At 39.0% G+C, this 17,264-nt stretch overlaps 1 protein-coding gene across 4 annotated transcripts in view; it reads right to left on the bottom strand.

The window, feature by feature from the left end:
• FES (FES proto-oncogene, tyrosine kinase) overlaps nt 1-17,264 on the bottom strand; it is a 72,759-nt gene that overhangs the window by 12,584 nt on the left and 42,911 nt on the right. For all 4 annotated transcript variants that reach the window (XM_072148415.1, XM_072148416.1, XM_072148418.1 and 1 more), the window contains 3 exons: nt 11,090-11,299; nt 9,417-9,539; nt 2,673-2,726 (listed from right to left, as the gene is read on the bottom strand). In XM_072148415.1, the coding sequence (XP_072004516.1) occupies nt 2,673-2,726; nt 9,417-9,539; nt 11,090-11,299 (387 nt within the window). The remainder of the gene's footprint in view (nt 1-2,672; nt 2,727-9,416; nt 9,540-11,089; nt 11,300-17,264) is intronic.

Here is a 17,264-nt window from a genome sequence, read left to right as displayed (position 1 = left end):
CATTCAGAAGGCAGAAAAAACCCATTCCGTACAAGTGTCATTATCTGTATCGAAAAGATATAAAGATAAAGAATCTATGGTAGAACTTATCTATTTAATTCACTTGTATACATTGTCCATTACTGCATTAGGGGTCAAGACTAGATTAAACTATCCATCTGTTTTAGGAGCGTGAGAGGGTGCGTTCACACCATCAGTTATTCAGATGCAGTTGTTGAAGAAAGAAGTTGTTGAGTGGCTCATTATGGGTGAAAACATATCATTGAGAAAAGTTACTCCTCTTTTTTTACTCCACTCCTGGTTTGGACATCAAAAACTGCATCTGAGAAACTGAACGTGTGAACCCACCAACTGTAGAGGGAACTGGGACAACCAGAGGAAACCTATTGGAAATTATAGAAGAGCCATTGTCTAAATTAAACTCAGGGCTGCAAGGCATTAGTGTTAACTACTGAGCCACCATCTGGTAAATCTAGGTGTCACCTACAGCTAAATGTAGATAACATAGGAACCAAAGTTCACCTCCCCTATCACCCTGTAGTGACCTCTGTAAAAGACACGAACCACTACTATTGAAATAAATGAGCAACAGTATTGATCTTTTCCAATGTGTTATGTCAAGTTACTAGTTTCCTGTTTACAGAACAGCACTGGAAAAATGGTTGCCTGTAACCATGGCCCTGCCATAGTGGGGCTCCATGCAGTAAACACTGTGGCATCTTTATTTTTTACCTGGCACAGCAGTATGTCGTAGTCCAGGTTATTATTAAAGATTTTGCGCCAGTTTTCAGCCTGACTTTGCACGTTCTTATCAGTAGAAACTGCTCGCACATGTATTTATAAAGTGTCTGCAACACCTTTGTGTCGCGGCTTCCCTATTTCCGAGGCAACACAAAATTCTGCACTGCAATAGGCGTTCCGATGCATAGTCGGAGAGTGTGCCACATTTATCATGCATTGTCTTACAGAATTGTGTTGCACGCTCTATGATGATGGTGCACCAAAAAAAGTTGGTGCGCCAGATTCATGAAGAACATGCACCACAATTCATGAATGTGGAGCACCCTGCACACTTCACAGGCAAACTGCACCTAATGCAATTTGCACTGCTTTTGATCATTGTGGGCCATTGTCTTGTGGGGATATCTGCTCACACATTGATGACCTGTCCTATTGTTTCTGAGATGAGAGTGCTGAATTTCCACCAAAAATAATAATATGTCACAATATGATCTACACTGTCACTGATGAATTACCTTTAAAGAGATTGAGGTAATATTCCCACAACCTTCTCAAAACAGTTTTTGCCTACTAAAAGGGTCAATCAATCTTGCTAAATAGTCTCCTAGTGAGTCCTTAAGCCCAATTTACACTCCATTTATTGCTATGGATTTTGAGCTTGAGCGATGTCTATAAACCACATTTTGAAGCAGAAAACTATCTTTAAAACTACTACAACAAGCCCAATGTGAACACACCCTTAAAGGAAACCTACCATTTGAAATGGTAGGTGTAAGCTGCAAATATCGAGCACCCACTTACTTTCGTTATTGTCCTAAACCGCTGTATCGCTGGTTTAAACACTTTTTAATGTTTATATCTGAAGCACCTTCGGCGCACCAAGCGCACGACCGTGTGCGCCTACATAGGAAGTGCCGGAGAGCAGGTGACGTCACGCGCTCACGGTGGCACGCTTGGTGCGCCGAAGCTGCTTTAGATATAAACATTAAAAAGTGTTTAAACCTCAATACAGCGGTTTAGGACAATAACGAAAGTAAGCTCCGGCTCGGTATTTGCAGCTTACACCTACCATTTCAAGTGGTAGGTTTCCTTTAAAGTTATTCACCAGAACTAAAGCTAGTTATACAATAAGACATTTGTTTGAATATTCTGCCCGACTCACTCTTCCACCATGCACATGGCTACTAGACTCAACTGGTTGTGTTCTCAGTGTGGAGAAAGAAATAACCCAATGCAGAAAACAATGACAACTATTCATCTTTATCTTGTTGAAATCCAACTTGCACAACGCTGTAAATTTAGCATGAACAATGCTGTAAATACAACATTCCCAATGCTTATTTCCACTGACATCTACCATTGGGGCAGAGTTAGGACTCCCCTATACACATCGGATGGACAGATTTAGATGGTGAAACAGTGGATTTGGCCAATATTCTTCTAATGATAGGGAATGAGATAAACCTTTACAGTGGAACCCAGGAACTGTAGAAAGCATCTGTGATGCAGTAATGGGATGTTTGCCTTGTTCTCGAACCTGCTTTATGTGGCCACTTATGTCTGTCCATGGATTACACATTATAAAGTGTTGTGTTGATTGACTCCTAGGGCTACTGACCTTTCATGTAAGCAGGATAAGTAAGATACAGGGTGGCTGCTTGCAGTAGATTATTTTCCTAAGGCTATTACACACTTTGGCACCAGCGGGTAGAGGTGCTTTTCAGATAATTAATTCTACAATGGACTCAGTAATAAGGTTTACACTTGATAAACTTTTTGATATAACGCATTTAATTGAATTCTGTTGTTTTAATTAACATTTTGTTTATTCTTTTTTTTGTTTGCTTTTTCCAGTGCAGTGTAATCAGCTGCCATTGATATGATGTATTTTAATGAGCTGGAATCAAATTAAAAAGCTTAGTATTACGTACCCGTCCAATCCTTTCTCCTAAGATAACTTCTTCATGCTCTAGCACCCATTTATCCTGTTTTGGAAGAAAATAAGAGTAAATATTATTAAATTCTATCTGCAACTGAGGATACATTGTAGCCGTACATCTCCGGATCTTATTCTGGTCTGGTTAATTCCCTGGCATTTTACAAGTAGTTGTAAATTATCATTTTAATTTTCCATTGCTGCATTTTATACATTGAGGAGAGAGAAAACAATGCAATTAGTACAAAAAGACATTTTATCACTGTGAATCTTAATGATTATAGTCACCAAACAAAAGGTTGTGCCTCATCATAATGGGTGAACATGTATTTATAATACTGTATATTTATAATATATTTGTTATTCTCAACCAAAGTAAATTAAAACTTTCAATCATTAATCAGCAGAACCTGTCAATCTTAGTAATTTAATGGTTCAACTAACAACTTAATGTGTATGGGGCCTCCTTACACTCCTCCTGAAGGAAGATATGGGAACAAGGATGGGACAAGTTGGAATTGAACTTTGTTCTCATACGATTAACCACTGCCAGGGTCTGCTAGCAGCTATCTCCTTTTCCTACACATGCATATTCAGCCAGGCTGATGATTAGTGGTGAGCAGACCTGAACTACAAAGTGAACCTGAACTGGCAAGGTTGGGCAAAAGCAATAAGCAGCTTGATTGACGGCTGAGCAGCCAATCATCAGGTTCCCGGAACTTTAACTTGAATAATTAATATTACTGTTGTAAACAAACGGGCACAGCTTTGATGGACCATGGGAGACCAGGAGCACCGGAGGAGGTAAGTAAAGGTTTATTTTTTTAAAGCCCTCCCAGCCCATCTGTTTAGTTTCTCAAATAGTTGGACAATACCTTTAAGGGGATTGAATACAAAGCAATTTTAATGAAGCTTCATTTAAAATTAAACCATTTGAACTTAGTTCCCCCTGTGTACCAGTGTTGGCAGGCCAGCGCTTCAACACCATTAGGCTGTTCACAAATAACATGTTGTTTGGGGTTGAACACTAGCCAATCACTGTCTCATGATGCTTGTGATTGGCGGCAGCAATGACTTGCCCCAGGAGACAGATGAAATGTCAGCAGCTAAATGGGAAATGGTATTGAGCCTCCAGCACTGGAATCAAGTCAGGCATTTTTCAGAACTTTCCTAGAAAGATAATTCATTATTTGTACTGTTATGGCAAACCAATGGTCAGTCGCACATGGGTTCGAGTCACGTGGTGTAGGTGAATGACCTCACCAGAGGAGTAAAGGTGCTCATCAGACAGGTGTAAAACATAGCATGATTCCCACTTGTGGGTGGGTTAAGCACCTTTATATATTCCCCATCCACCAGGGTGTAACTTTTCAAGGTATTGACATAATTGGTTATCATAAATTCAAACAATGTTTTATGAACATTGTTCAACTCATCTCCTGGTTGGTTAATACAAATGTCTATTTCTTTTGATAGCTTAAAACTGAAGTCTCCCTCTAGTTAACTTTCAAGACACACTTTACATAATGCATATGGCTATTGAGTAATTGTTTAGCACATACATAGCTTATTTTATTGTAACATAAGGATACCAGTGTTTATAGTTTGAACGAGCTAGCTAATTTGGCAGGTAGTCATTGCACCAAGAAATTAGAAACACACTAAATATAGGGGCACATTTACTTACCCGGTCCATTCACGATCCAGCGGCGCGTTCTCTGCTGTGGATTCGGGTCTTCCGGCGATTCACTAAGGCATGCAATACCAATGGAAGTATATAGGATACCCAAATAACTGAATAATTAATAATGTAATTTCAAACTCAATCCATACTCAACAATATACAACTTTATTTAATCGGCCATCAAAAACATACGGTTAAAAACATACTTAAAAATCACAAAAAGTGTGGCGGTGGTCTAAACTATTACAATACATAGTAAATATAAATACATTCAAAGTACCAAACAAACAATAGTATACAGAAATGGGCTGTAACCAATTATATTACCCACCAGGGTGTAGTGTATAGCCACAAATCGTGTGGAGCAGTAAAGCTGACCACCGCCACAGCACCCCAATTGAACATGAACTGGCAAGTTCATTTAAAAGCACCAAGCTGCTTGATTGACTGTTGAATAGCTAATTAACCAGTTGGAAGCCCCTTAGTAACCACAGACATGTCCTCTGTAGGCAAGCCTGTAACTGGCCGGGCTGGAAATGTCACTCTACAGTATACGAGCAGGGTCTCATGTCCAGATGCAATTCCACACAGGAGACAGAGCTAGGGAGAGGTTGCTGCTCTTCATATGGTCAGTCATACAGGCAGGGACTTCTCATAAACCAGAAATTGCCCTTTTCAGGGCATGTAGGTTTAGAGAGGAGACTGCTGTTATTAGGGACAGGTGGAAATATGAAATAGTTGCCCTTTTTGGGAAACTCTGAAGAACTTCAATAGACAATTCACACTTTGCTATAGTGCATGGATACTTTTACTGCTTATAGGGTATTATACTTGGAAAAACGAGACAGGAATATTAGCATTTACTGCTGCTGGTCTTTGAAATGCTCCAATTCAGGATGGTTTAGACAGACAGCTTTAAAGATCTGATGGCAGCTATTTAACTTGAAATTTTGACTTTCTGCATTGCTAGAAATTTAACTTAAAAATTTTTCAATTCTGCATTCCCAGACTAAAACTTGAATATTTTGAATTCTGTTTTCCCAAAACTTAATTTTTCAATTCTGCAGTCCCGGAACGTCAATTTAAAATTTTTCAATTCTGTATTCCCAGCACTTTAACTTGAAATTTTGATAATCAGTAATCCCAGAAGTTAAAGGGAACTTGTCATCAGAAATTGACCTAATTAATCATTACCGGTATGTTGTGAAGCAGATTAACAACAATTTTTTAAATTTTTTTCATGGCTCAGTGTGGTGGCATAATTCAGAAAATCAACTTTGAATTGAGATGTAAATTGGTTGCATAAAGTCATGGAGGCTGAGAACTCAAGTCAAGCTCTCCTCACCACAGAATGAAGGAGATCTGGTTAGTGATGTATCTGGATGCAGGACCATCAGTTACAGTAAAGAGGGCATTTTGAAGTGAGCAAAGCTTGACATCAGTCTTAAACTCTCCGCCTCCTTGACTTCATACAACCAGATTACATGTCACTTCAAAGTTGATTTTCTGGAAAATGCCACTGCAGTGGGCCATGAAATAGAAATGATCTACAAGGTGTTCAGCTGCTTAATGACATACTGGTAGTGGTTTATAAGGTCAATTTCTGCTGACAGGTTCCCTTGAAAATTTTAACTTTCCAAATTCCTTGCCCTCTAGCCCTAACTACTTCACCCATTTTACTGCCATTGTTGGGTATTAAATTCTCGTTCCCTATTAACTTCAAAAGGGTTCATGTGCAAATCAAAGTTAGGCCTAAAGCTCGGGACCTGAGCCAAATTTTTTAGCAAAATTTGGACAAACTGGTCAAACCCAAATTACTACCAAACCGCTCATCTCTACTGATAACATGTTTTCATGCTTGCCATATCGTCTGAATAAAGAAATATCTTATGCTAAGAGTGACATACCACTTAAGCACCCTTTTAAAATGCTAATCCTAGGGCAAGCAACAAAGCTCTATTGATCAGATATAATGGGTCATAGTTTGTCACTATGCCAAATAACGATTCGACTTCAGGTAAAATAAAAATATTTTCCAATGTGGTAACAAATGCCATAATTTCATATATATAGGGGTCCATTTATAGAACCTGCTCACCAACTGGAAAATGTGCATCTGCAATGAGTCTCAATAAGGATGGGGTGAGCAAAGTTTCCTGTTTTTATATATTATTATTATTTTTTTTAATAAACTTTTTATTAATTTTGTAAACATTTTCCCCCCAGATAGGATGGAGACCACTGCTATAAACCATACCTGTGAGGTGTGTAAGTAGGGAAATGAAACTATTCTCAAAGTAAATATCTGAGCCATTTTCCCCATATTTTAGCTGAATATTGGATTAATAATTACTGTCACATTATAATTCTGGGGAATTTATTTGAACAATGTAAAATATATGTAAATGTAGATTTAAATGTGCATATTTTTCTTTCAAAACTCTAGTTTTGAATTGCTTCTCCTCAAGAAAGCAATTTGCTACACACTACCAAGGGCATGGAAGAGATCAAAAGGCTGAATTATTAATATAAAGCATATAAAAATATAATAACAAGACATGTAATAGACCTGAATACTGTAATGGAATTTAGGAATAATGGCAGCATATGCCTTATTATCTTTCAAGGAAAACTGAGTAACATCAGTAAACTTTAATAGCCATATCATATCAGCTGAAAGTAATGGTTGCATTACAAAACACTAGAGTATTTGGAGGACACATGTACTTATTTCATACCCCTGAATCACAGGAAACCCTTCAAACAGAAACATTTTTCTGTGTGTTTAAGGTTGGGTTTGCATCTCGCTTTTGTGTACCCTCAGCACATACTTCAGGCTATGGCAACCAACCACAGCTCCCCTTTAAAATATTCATGGGCACTGGTAAAATGAAAGCTGAGCTGTAATTGGTTGCCATTGGCAACTAGGAATATTCTGACTTTCAGCGAGCTTGATAAATCTGCCCAATTGACTTATACTGGCAGATGGAGGCATAGTTTTTGCCTCTTACCAGTATAAGTCACATCCGTTGAAAAAGGCATGATGGTAAGACGTAGCAAGCTACATTTTTCCAGCTCCCTCCTACTGAGCAACATAATACACTCAGCAGATGCAATTGTAGCCTATGGGAAGCGGATGCAGCGTATTGCATCCCAGAGCCCCAACTGCTGAGTGGATACGTGGCTCAGCAGGAGGGGGGGGGGCACGGTGTTGCCACTTCTCATATGACCACACTGAGGAAAAAAACCCGGTAGTTGTGAACCCCCCCCCCATTCAGGGGGAAGAGGGGTCCCCGGGTGACGTATCCAACTGTATAGCATATAGTGAGATACATCTGTGCCATATGTTGTCCCCCGATGTGTCCTTACACCGCATGGAACAAAATGTGGTGTGAACCCAGCCTAAGAGAGCCACAACCACGGATGGAATAGATTAGGGAAACCTGTAGCTTTTAGTAGACAATGGGGCACATTTACTAAGGGTCCGCAGACTGCATTTCCGTCTGGTTTACTGACTATTTCCGATTTGCACCACATTTAACACAGGTTTTCACACGATTAGATTTTGGCACAATCGCGGACCTGAGCTGGAAAGCGACACATGCAGGATCGTGGTTAATCGCGCCAGACTCCATCCTCGTCGGACAGCCCGGATCGAGGAATGGCGACAGGACCGGGTAAATGTGCCCCAATCTCTCTATAGTTTTTTTTTTCACTACACATCAAGTATATTATCATTAACTAATTTACTGCCCTAGAACATCAAGCAGTTTACAATGTACCCCTTCACGGTCCAAACTCATCATGTAGATAACTCAACACACCTTCACTGCCTTAGTTATAAGAGAAACAATAAACCACATCACTGGCCCAGAACACAAGTGATGTTATTATTTACCCCTATACTAGCCTACCATACCAGGGATGCCTTCCATTACTGAAAAAGAAATATACGGTACATCATTGTCTGCTGTTTAGACAATAATATTTTTTTAACATTATTATTTTTGTTTTATATTTGCGCCCTTGTGCATATTGGCTCGTCCTGAATCGATGTTTTTACATTTCATTGAAAAAAGTAAACCAATACAACAAGATATGAAAAGCAATAACTAGTTGAAAAGGTGCTATGCTTATGATAACGAGAATGGGTGATATTTCTAAATGAAGCTTCATTAAATAACATTTCTAGTGTGTCTTTGACACTAAAGCTTAAGGATCCATTTTTTATGAACGAGCAGTAAAAAATTATTGCAAGATATTAATCAGAACCATGAATAAATATATGTCTGTACTAAACCCAGTGCACTGAAGAGAGCCTGCCTCACCCTCATGTAAAATATGGCTCACATTTCATCACATCTGCATATCTTGAAATCATTTCGAGATGCCCCTTTGCTACCGATAAATTTTTGTGACACATCCAGCCTGTTGATGTGAAACGCAGTAGTGAGAAGAAAGTGAGCTCATCCATATTAAAACACAATGAGACATTTCCATGCTGTATGGACATTTGTTAAAGGCTACAACAGCTGTCAGTAAAATGGAACAAGTGAATCTAATGTAACAGGTCAATGAGAAGTAAGAATAAAAGTGGCTTCTCTGATTCTCTGCTTTAATAGATCCACCGGAAAATTGAGCAGAAGGTAAAAAAGAACTTGAGGGGGGAGGGTAAATTAAACATATAATAGAAAAAACAGGTGTTACTATGGTACAATATAAAATAATAAGTAATGCTATTTTGTTACATTAAAGGGATAGAACGGGTGGGTGTGCCATGCCGCTGGAGGTGCCGATGGACTGCCGGAGACCGGGAGCGGACAACCCCTTTACAGGGTTGAACACAAAGCCGGTTTAATAAAGTTTCATTTAAAAATAAACCACTCAAACTTAGCTGTCCCCCTGGCAGACCAGTGCCCAAGCTCCATTAGGCTGTTCACATGGATAGACACAAGATATGTTATTTGGACAACACATGACCCATGGATATAGCACTTTCCACTCCATCTGTAGATGTATTTTTGTAGGCACTCTTAATAATAGTTGTCACATTACCTTCACAATGGCTCTACTTAATATAACACCGCTTTTCTTGGTTACAACTTGCTTAGTCTTGAGAAAATTGTCAATCAGCAAAGGGATAGTAGGAAATGCTTCTCCTTCCAGTCTGTAGAGATTCTTTAATATGCACATTTAAAAGAAAAGTCAAAAGTCACATCTTATTATTAAATCTATAAATAAATAACGAACAGCAATATATATAATTATAATATAGAATACACTATTCCTAGTCAATTAAAATGCAAAAATAAATGCTGTAAAAACAGATAGCAAAATTCCTGTAGTTTGCATGAATGGCTCTGGATAGGTGTCAGATTCTCAGATGTGCTGGATTATGAAAGCTTGACATTACTTATTTTAGTTAGCAGAAATTGATAACTGAATCACTGCTTTAGTTTCCAGACCCACTGTCATGAACCTGTCCAGCTCAACCTGTCAGACTGGGTAAGTAGTGGCAAACTAACCCTGTAATGTCCCTGCGGGCTACGGCCCTGCCTGCAGCAGATATGCCTGCCCAGATAAGGGAAAATCTGCTATCTGGAACCTACTAATGGACCCACAGAGACCCTACAAGATGACAGGGAAGACATACTTCATCTGGCATCTGCTGGAAGGGAGAGCAGATAGGTAACAGGAAATCAGAGATAGACCAGTGTTCATACTAGTACACAGAAAAGTTTCAATCCAATAACAAACAAGTCTGAGACAGGGAAAGCGAGGTCAGAAGATACACGACACTGAGGGACAAACAACAAGTACAGACAGACAAGCGGAGTCGGACAGAACTGGGTCAAAACCAAGATGCTGGCAAAGGTACAGAAACAAAAAGCAAAAAAATGGTTGATAAACATAGCTGAAGTCAGATACACAGAGTAGCAAAGATAGCAATAGCAAATGGAAGGAGAAGGCCTGCAATAACCGGCACCCTCAGAAGGAACTGTGGAGAATATAAAGGGAGTAATGGACATTGCCTCCAGCACTGACTGGTTCAGACGTCCATCACTCAATTCACAGCTGGACAGAAGACAAGCTCAAACTCACACCCAGCTTTCCCTAAGTAAAGATCCTGAAATGGAGCTGTCAATCACAGACAACTCTGTGCGTGGTTTTCAAGCACAGAAGCCTGAAATCTAATCCCATTCAGAGCAGTTAGTTCTGACACCAACTTTACAAATATGATTAGCGATATAGAGAATGTTCTTGTTGGCTTACATTTTACCCCAGCCAAAAATCTCTTTTAGGCCACGGATGTATTTTTCCATGGACACAGCCACAGCAGAAACAAGTTGCTTCCATTTTAACTGGTTTCTGCAGCTTTCAGTTGCATTTTAACATTAGCATTGCAATCTCCATAGCTAGACTTTAAGGGTTTATTCACGTCACTGTACTGCATTACCATCTGAGGGCCAAAACCAAATGAAAAATACAAAACAAGTGCAAATATTTTGATTGTTCTGTGTCTCTGTGTAGTATGTATACAAGTACACAGCTTTGGCCCACCAATGCTTACTGAAAACACTGAACAAAACACTGATGTGTACATAATTCCTAAGGAGACATGGGCCAATATTAAATAGTTAAAGAATCTGAGTGAAATCACAGAAAATAGGAAGTGTCACTGTAACCTGCATTATGTTACTGCATGTTGCGCAAACTCGGTGACTTACATCTACACATTGAATGATGAAATGTCTCAGTTGTCCATCCCACAATACAGATAGCACGTATTCTTGTTTCCCTTGGCTTTCACGAACAAGGAAATCACCATTGTTTATTAATAGTCCTTGGACTTCAGTTCGTGGAATAGCACCATGGTACCAATGCTGTTGACTAAGTGGCTTCTGGACCTCTGGAACCAATGGTAATAGTGGTGGCAGCTGTACAGGATGAAAGCATTATAATAATGTTAACCACTTATTAACTTAGTTAATCACCATTACATTTTATGTCAAATAATACAATACTGGTCACATGAAGAAAATATGTTGCTCAGAAACACACATTAATACACTAAAACACATTAAACACATATTGTCATAGGAATGGTCTATAAAAAGTTATAGAATTTGCACACAAAAAATAACCTGATTTTAATCAGTTGAGTAAACAAGGGTAAATAGGGAAGAGGAACAAGTAGATGAGACTTATCTTTGTCTCAACATGCAAAACAGTGAGCATCAATAGCCTTCAGCCATTAAAGTGTGCTCCTGAAAATTTGTGTAGATTTTAGAGTTTTTATCAGGAGCACATCTAAAGATGCGAACAGTAGGAGATGATATTTTATGGTATCTACATCATTTTTCTGTGCTTTTGGATGAGAAAATGAGGTTATGGACATTTTGAAGGTAGCACTGGTGTTATATATAGTGGCAGCATAGCGGATGAACCAGCAAAAATCATCCACGTGTTGTAACTAAAATCTACATTGTAAACTCACGGCAGTAGTGCTACTGCAAAACCTCACTTATGTATTTGTAGTCTAACCTGATGGAGCCCTAGTTGTAATACCATTGTGTTCAAATGTTTCCATTTGATCTCCCTATTAATTAAAAAAATGTGATAGAGGAAATCCTATGAAGAGTTTGGAAATTAACTACCGTATTTTTAGGACTATAAGGCGCACCAGATTATAAGGCGCACCATCAATAAATGCCTGCTTAAATGTCTAGGTTCATATATAAGGCGCACCTGATTATAAGGATGAATGACCAGCAGGTGGCAGACCTGTGCACAGTTCAAGGCAGCTGTTGTCTGTAAGCACTGTTCATATTGTTAAGGAGATTGCACTGGTTTTGGACGGCATTGTGACTACTGTCGGCCATTTTAAGTATTAGCCAGGGGTCACGCCGGGGTCAAAGCACTGTCCAGTTAAATTCATAATTCAAACTTCAGTTATTTTTTTATTTAATATCTGCCTGTAAGGATTTCTCCATGACACTTGTTATACATAATAGTTCTCCTTCTTATCTTGTTCTCTAGCATTGTTTACCTCTTGTTATGGTTATCAAGAAGCTTCTGGAGACATTCTCAGTACTTTTTGCAGCTTCGATAATATAAACAATATCATTTATCTGTGTACAAGGTCCCTGAGAACTGAGCACAATTAATTAACTTTTTGTAAAATGTATTAGAGAGCGGTTGTAGTACATTCAAACTAAGCCTACAGCATCCAAGCACCTTATCTCCTTGTCACGCCCACCAATGCTGATTTTTCTGTCTTTTTATACATGCAGCTGTGATTAAATGAGAGAAGATCTTTACATACACTAAGAGATTGACGTGTCTTGGTTTTATGTTCAAGTTCCTGGTACCAGGACAACCATGAAAGAGTTAATTTGAAGGTCACTGTACAACATGAAATAAGGGCGGTTAGGCCCTAGAGAAAAATCTCAAACAATATATAAGGCGCACTGGACTATAAGGTGCACCTTTGATTTCTGAGAAAATCAAAGGATTTTATGTGCGCCTTATAGTCCGAAAAATACGGTATATTAGCTACATTTTACTTATTGCAAAACTACTCATCGATAGAAGCTTGAAGACACCAATCTCTCCAAATATTGCTCATTTAAGGGAAATGGATACTTCCACTGCATGTATGAAAGATTATTTGTGATTAAATCTATCTATATGAAATCCTATTCTAACCCAAGCTCCTCAATATTACCTGGCTAAACAATACCAGGAAAGTACAGGGAGCCGTGGTCTTTCATCTCTCTTTATATAATAGGCTTTGTTCCGTTTTCTTTTACTTTACTTTCTGCTGTTTCTTTTTTTGTTCTATTTGTCCTTGTACACATGGGTGATATAGGAGTAATGTCATTTCTACTGTACTGGTCTGTTAATGCATGTATAAAGAAAAATTAATTTAAAAAAGGAATATAAAACTGTGTGGTCAAACCATTGAAACAACAATTCTATAAAAATAGATTCATCCTTTCAGTACAGCCTCATAGTCAATAAAATAGAAAATAATCCTCTACTTAACTTTATGAGGTTACTGCAACAGAAGTCAATCCTACGGGTGTTAAAGGGTCTAGTAAAAATCCTATGCATGTGCAGCAGAAAATGATCAGCCATGTATAGACACCTAAATTTTTATCATTCTATTTAAAGGGGTTGACCCAGATTTGTCCACTTCAGAATCTGCAGCTTTTGTCTCTTGCTTTCATGGCCAGCACACCGCTATACCTCGCTCTGCTTTGTATAACAGCTCAGCTACATTCACTTCAATAAAACTGAGCTGCACACAAGCCACAAGATGAATGAACGTGTCATCGGTGACCTTTTTTTTTTAGTTATAAATCTGCCCTGAAGTTGGCCATAAATAAGAGATAGCTGACAGCTCAACGCTCATTTGGCAGGAGGTTAGGCTTCCTGACTCCATCATAAACATACCCGCTTGGGTTAGGCAGCCATGTAGGATTATTTTAAAGTGTAAGGGTTAAAGCACAATGGCCATGGTCGGTATAGTGCCTGGATTTCACGGACTGAACACAGAGGATGGGACTGTGTGCATCATAGTAACATATGATACAAGAATTCTCTTCTTTCCCGCAAAACAGCAGCATCAAACTATAATTATGTTACCATGGGCGTCTGCATTAGCCATAAGGCTGATCTCCAAAAGGAACAAAGGATTGTAAACATTACAATTCAATTTTCTTGAATCCTCTTTTACCGTCATGGGACTGCCTGTAGGCTCGGCTAAACTTATCAAGTGTTAATGGGCATCTTTAAAAAGATGAGTCATATTTTCAAAATGTGTATTAAATATATGGAGACAAATAGTACAGAAAAATCATTAACAGAAATGGACTGTATAAGAAGCTACAGTTCTCTTTTTTACTATCACTATTCTATGGTTACATTTTCTTTCATACTAAAGCTCTTTGTTGCAGAAAATTAGTTTCCCAATTCCTCAATTTACCATCACATATTCCCCTTGATATACAACTATTCTTCAGCTCCACATTTTGAGTATTATTTCCTAATTAACGTCTGATCATAACCTGAAAACCATTGGTAAACATTTCTTTTATCCCTGGGGTTGGCCGCTGCAGTTAACTCTTGGCTAAGAGAACCCATCCACATACTGTATAAGCCCCATAACCTGCTGCATACACCCGGAACATGTTAATTATTGCTGCAGGATTTACCATTGTTCCAGCCTAATGCCCAAATATTTGTTTTGCTTCAGACATTTGACTATTGAAACCAGATGAGCGACCCAACCCTTATTCTGAAATCACACAAGTTTTTTGGCAGTTTTTATTTTAAAGGACATCTACCACATGGATCAAGGATTGTAAACGAAAAAACACTGACATGCTGGTCTGTGTCCCCTCTGTCAGGATCCGCTCTTCTTTAATCTCCCTGTGCCCTGAGAGTCTCCGGGCTCATTTGCATAATTTTAAAGGCCTTTTTTTGTACAAAAAAAAACAGGGAATAAGATGCTAAAAGAAGAGCAGATTCTGCTAGAGGGGGCACACACCAGTACATCAGAGTGTTTGGTTTACAATCCTTGATCCTGGTGGTAGATGTCATTTAATGCAAGCTAAGGCTAAACACAAACGTGTGGACATGGACCCATATGTTTGTCAGTTCTCATAGAATGCACACATTGCACAGGATTGGAGTCCATGCACCCATACAGAAATATGATGAAAGGACTCCCTGTCTGTCAGCTGAACTGCAGCTCTGTCAGTGTAGCAGTTCTTACAGTACCAATACTACAGTTCAGCTAGCAGAAGGGGACTTCTTGCATCATATTTCTTTATGACGAATGTATTCCAGTCCTGTACAATGTGTGCAGTCTGTGGGATAGGACCAACACATAGGCCCATTTCCACATAGGCCCACGTTCTTTAGCAGCCAGCCTAAGCCGTCTCTAAATTTAAAGGGAAAATATAATGGGATATGAAAGAATGACTCCTAACTGCTAAGTCCACTTCTGACTTTGACTCAAAAAAAGTCTGAGGCAATCAGACAGGAGGATCAAATATTCAAAACCAACCCAATTCAGGGTTGAGTGCAGGCACATTGCTTTTTCTACAGTTGATACCTGGTAGGGCAAGATGTAGCACTTTATTCATACATCTGTGCCAACAGACGTATAAAGAATAACTTTATATGGGTCATGGTCTAACAAAAAATTGATATACATTAAGAAAGAAAAGTTTGAAATTACAGGAAAAGGATGGTGATTTTATATAGGAATTTGACATTTTAAGATAACTAAAACAAGAAAAGAGTAGCATATTTGGCCATTAGAGGGCAGTGTTTCTCTCCAGTTCCACCGAATTATCCACTGCTGTCCAAACCATGAACAATCTGCAGCTCATACATTTGTCTGTTTGTACTTATGAATTCATCAACCCGCCAGCCCAAGATAAAAATCTTTGTTGCCTCTCACCCCAGCAGTTTACTTCCTCTGTTTATCTGTCATTTCATCACAAAATCAACTTTCAACAGGCAAATGTCTAGCAAAATTAATTCTTATTTTTTCTAGGAGCATCAAGTCTTCACAATACAGAATAAAGAAGCTGACAAAGCCTATGTAACCACTTCTGCTTTGGAGTCTGTTAATCAAAAACCCTACAGGAAGGATAAATAGCTGTGAAGATTATTGAAAAATAAGGAAACTACATTGAGCAGTATCATGATTCATGGATTGTTTAGCAATATTAGCGTAAGAATATTACAGATGCAGCAAACTTTAAGTTAATGGGAGTCTACCATCTCCACCAAGTGTTATAATCTACTGGCAGCAGATTCCTGTGGTTCCTAACATACCTTTAGAATTACTGTCCATTATGCTTTTTCTAAGATGTTCCCTGTTTAATCTGTTTTCTAATGAGACAGTTGATACACCCAGGTCACATAATCAGCACCCTATGCATCGCTACTCCTGCCCATATAAATCCAATCTTAGAATCCAGTGTTGTCCCCATGTTTTACACAAGACAAATCTCCTGCTAAGCAGATGATGAGGGGAGTGGTCTAGGCAGGAATAGCAGCGCTGTGGGTGCCAAGAACACCTTCTGGATGCACCAAATGCTTCATTTTCATAAGGATTTAAAAGGGAATTTCTCTGAAACAGCATAACGGACAGAAATAATTAAGGCATGTTGGAAGTTACAGTGCAGTTCTGTACAACATGCTGCCATGTTATAATGCTTAGTGGAGGTGGTAGACCCCCTATAATTTTTTAAATGGTCTTTTACTAATATCCTACGTTAAAGTTTACAACATACACAATGACTGCCAGAAGTATTAGACACATTGGTTTCTAGAAGGAAATTCTAATACTATGACATATTGACTAGTCTCCTTGCATGTAAGCAACGAAAACAGCACCTTCGATGCAACTAAGCCCTACTGTATAGATTACATGCACAAAGGAGTAAGCATTAACCCCTTAATGACTTGGATCCTGTCGCAATCCAGTGGCGCGTTCGCCGACGAGGATTCGGGGCTTCCCGCGATTCACTAAGGTAGTGCGCCCGATGTCCACCAGGTGTCGCTGCTGCGCTGAGGTTCGCTGGAGTTCGCCGGTGCAGGTAAGCGCGTGTCAAGCGACACTTTTTCTAAAAAAAAAAAATATGGTGGTTTTTCCGAATCCGTGGGGGTTTTCCAACGGCCACACCCCGGATTTCCGTTGCATGCATGCCGCCGCCGATGTGCCACAATCTGATCACGTGCGCCAAAAACCCGGGGTAATTCAGGGGAAAACGCTGCAAATCGGTAATATTCAGGAAACCCGACGAAAAATTGCGATTCGGGCTCTTAGTAAATGACCCCCGTTGTGTTTTATGTTAGTTGATAAATTTAGGTGATATG

The sequence above is a fragment of the Engystomops pustulosus genome, chromosome 4, assembly GCF_040894005.1.
Source record: "Engystomops pustulosus chromosome 4, aEngPut4.maternal, whole genome shotgun sequence".
Taxonomy (NCBI): Eukaryota; Metazoa; Chordata; class Amphibia; order Anura; family Leptodactylidae; genus Engystomops; species Engystomops pustulosus.
This window is presented reverse-complemented; position numbering and strand designations above follow the sequence as displayed.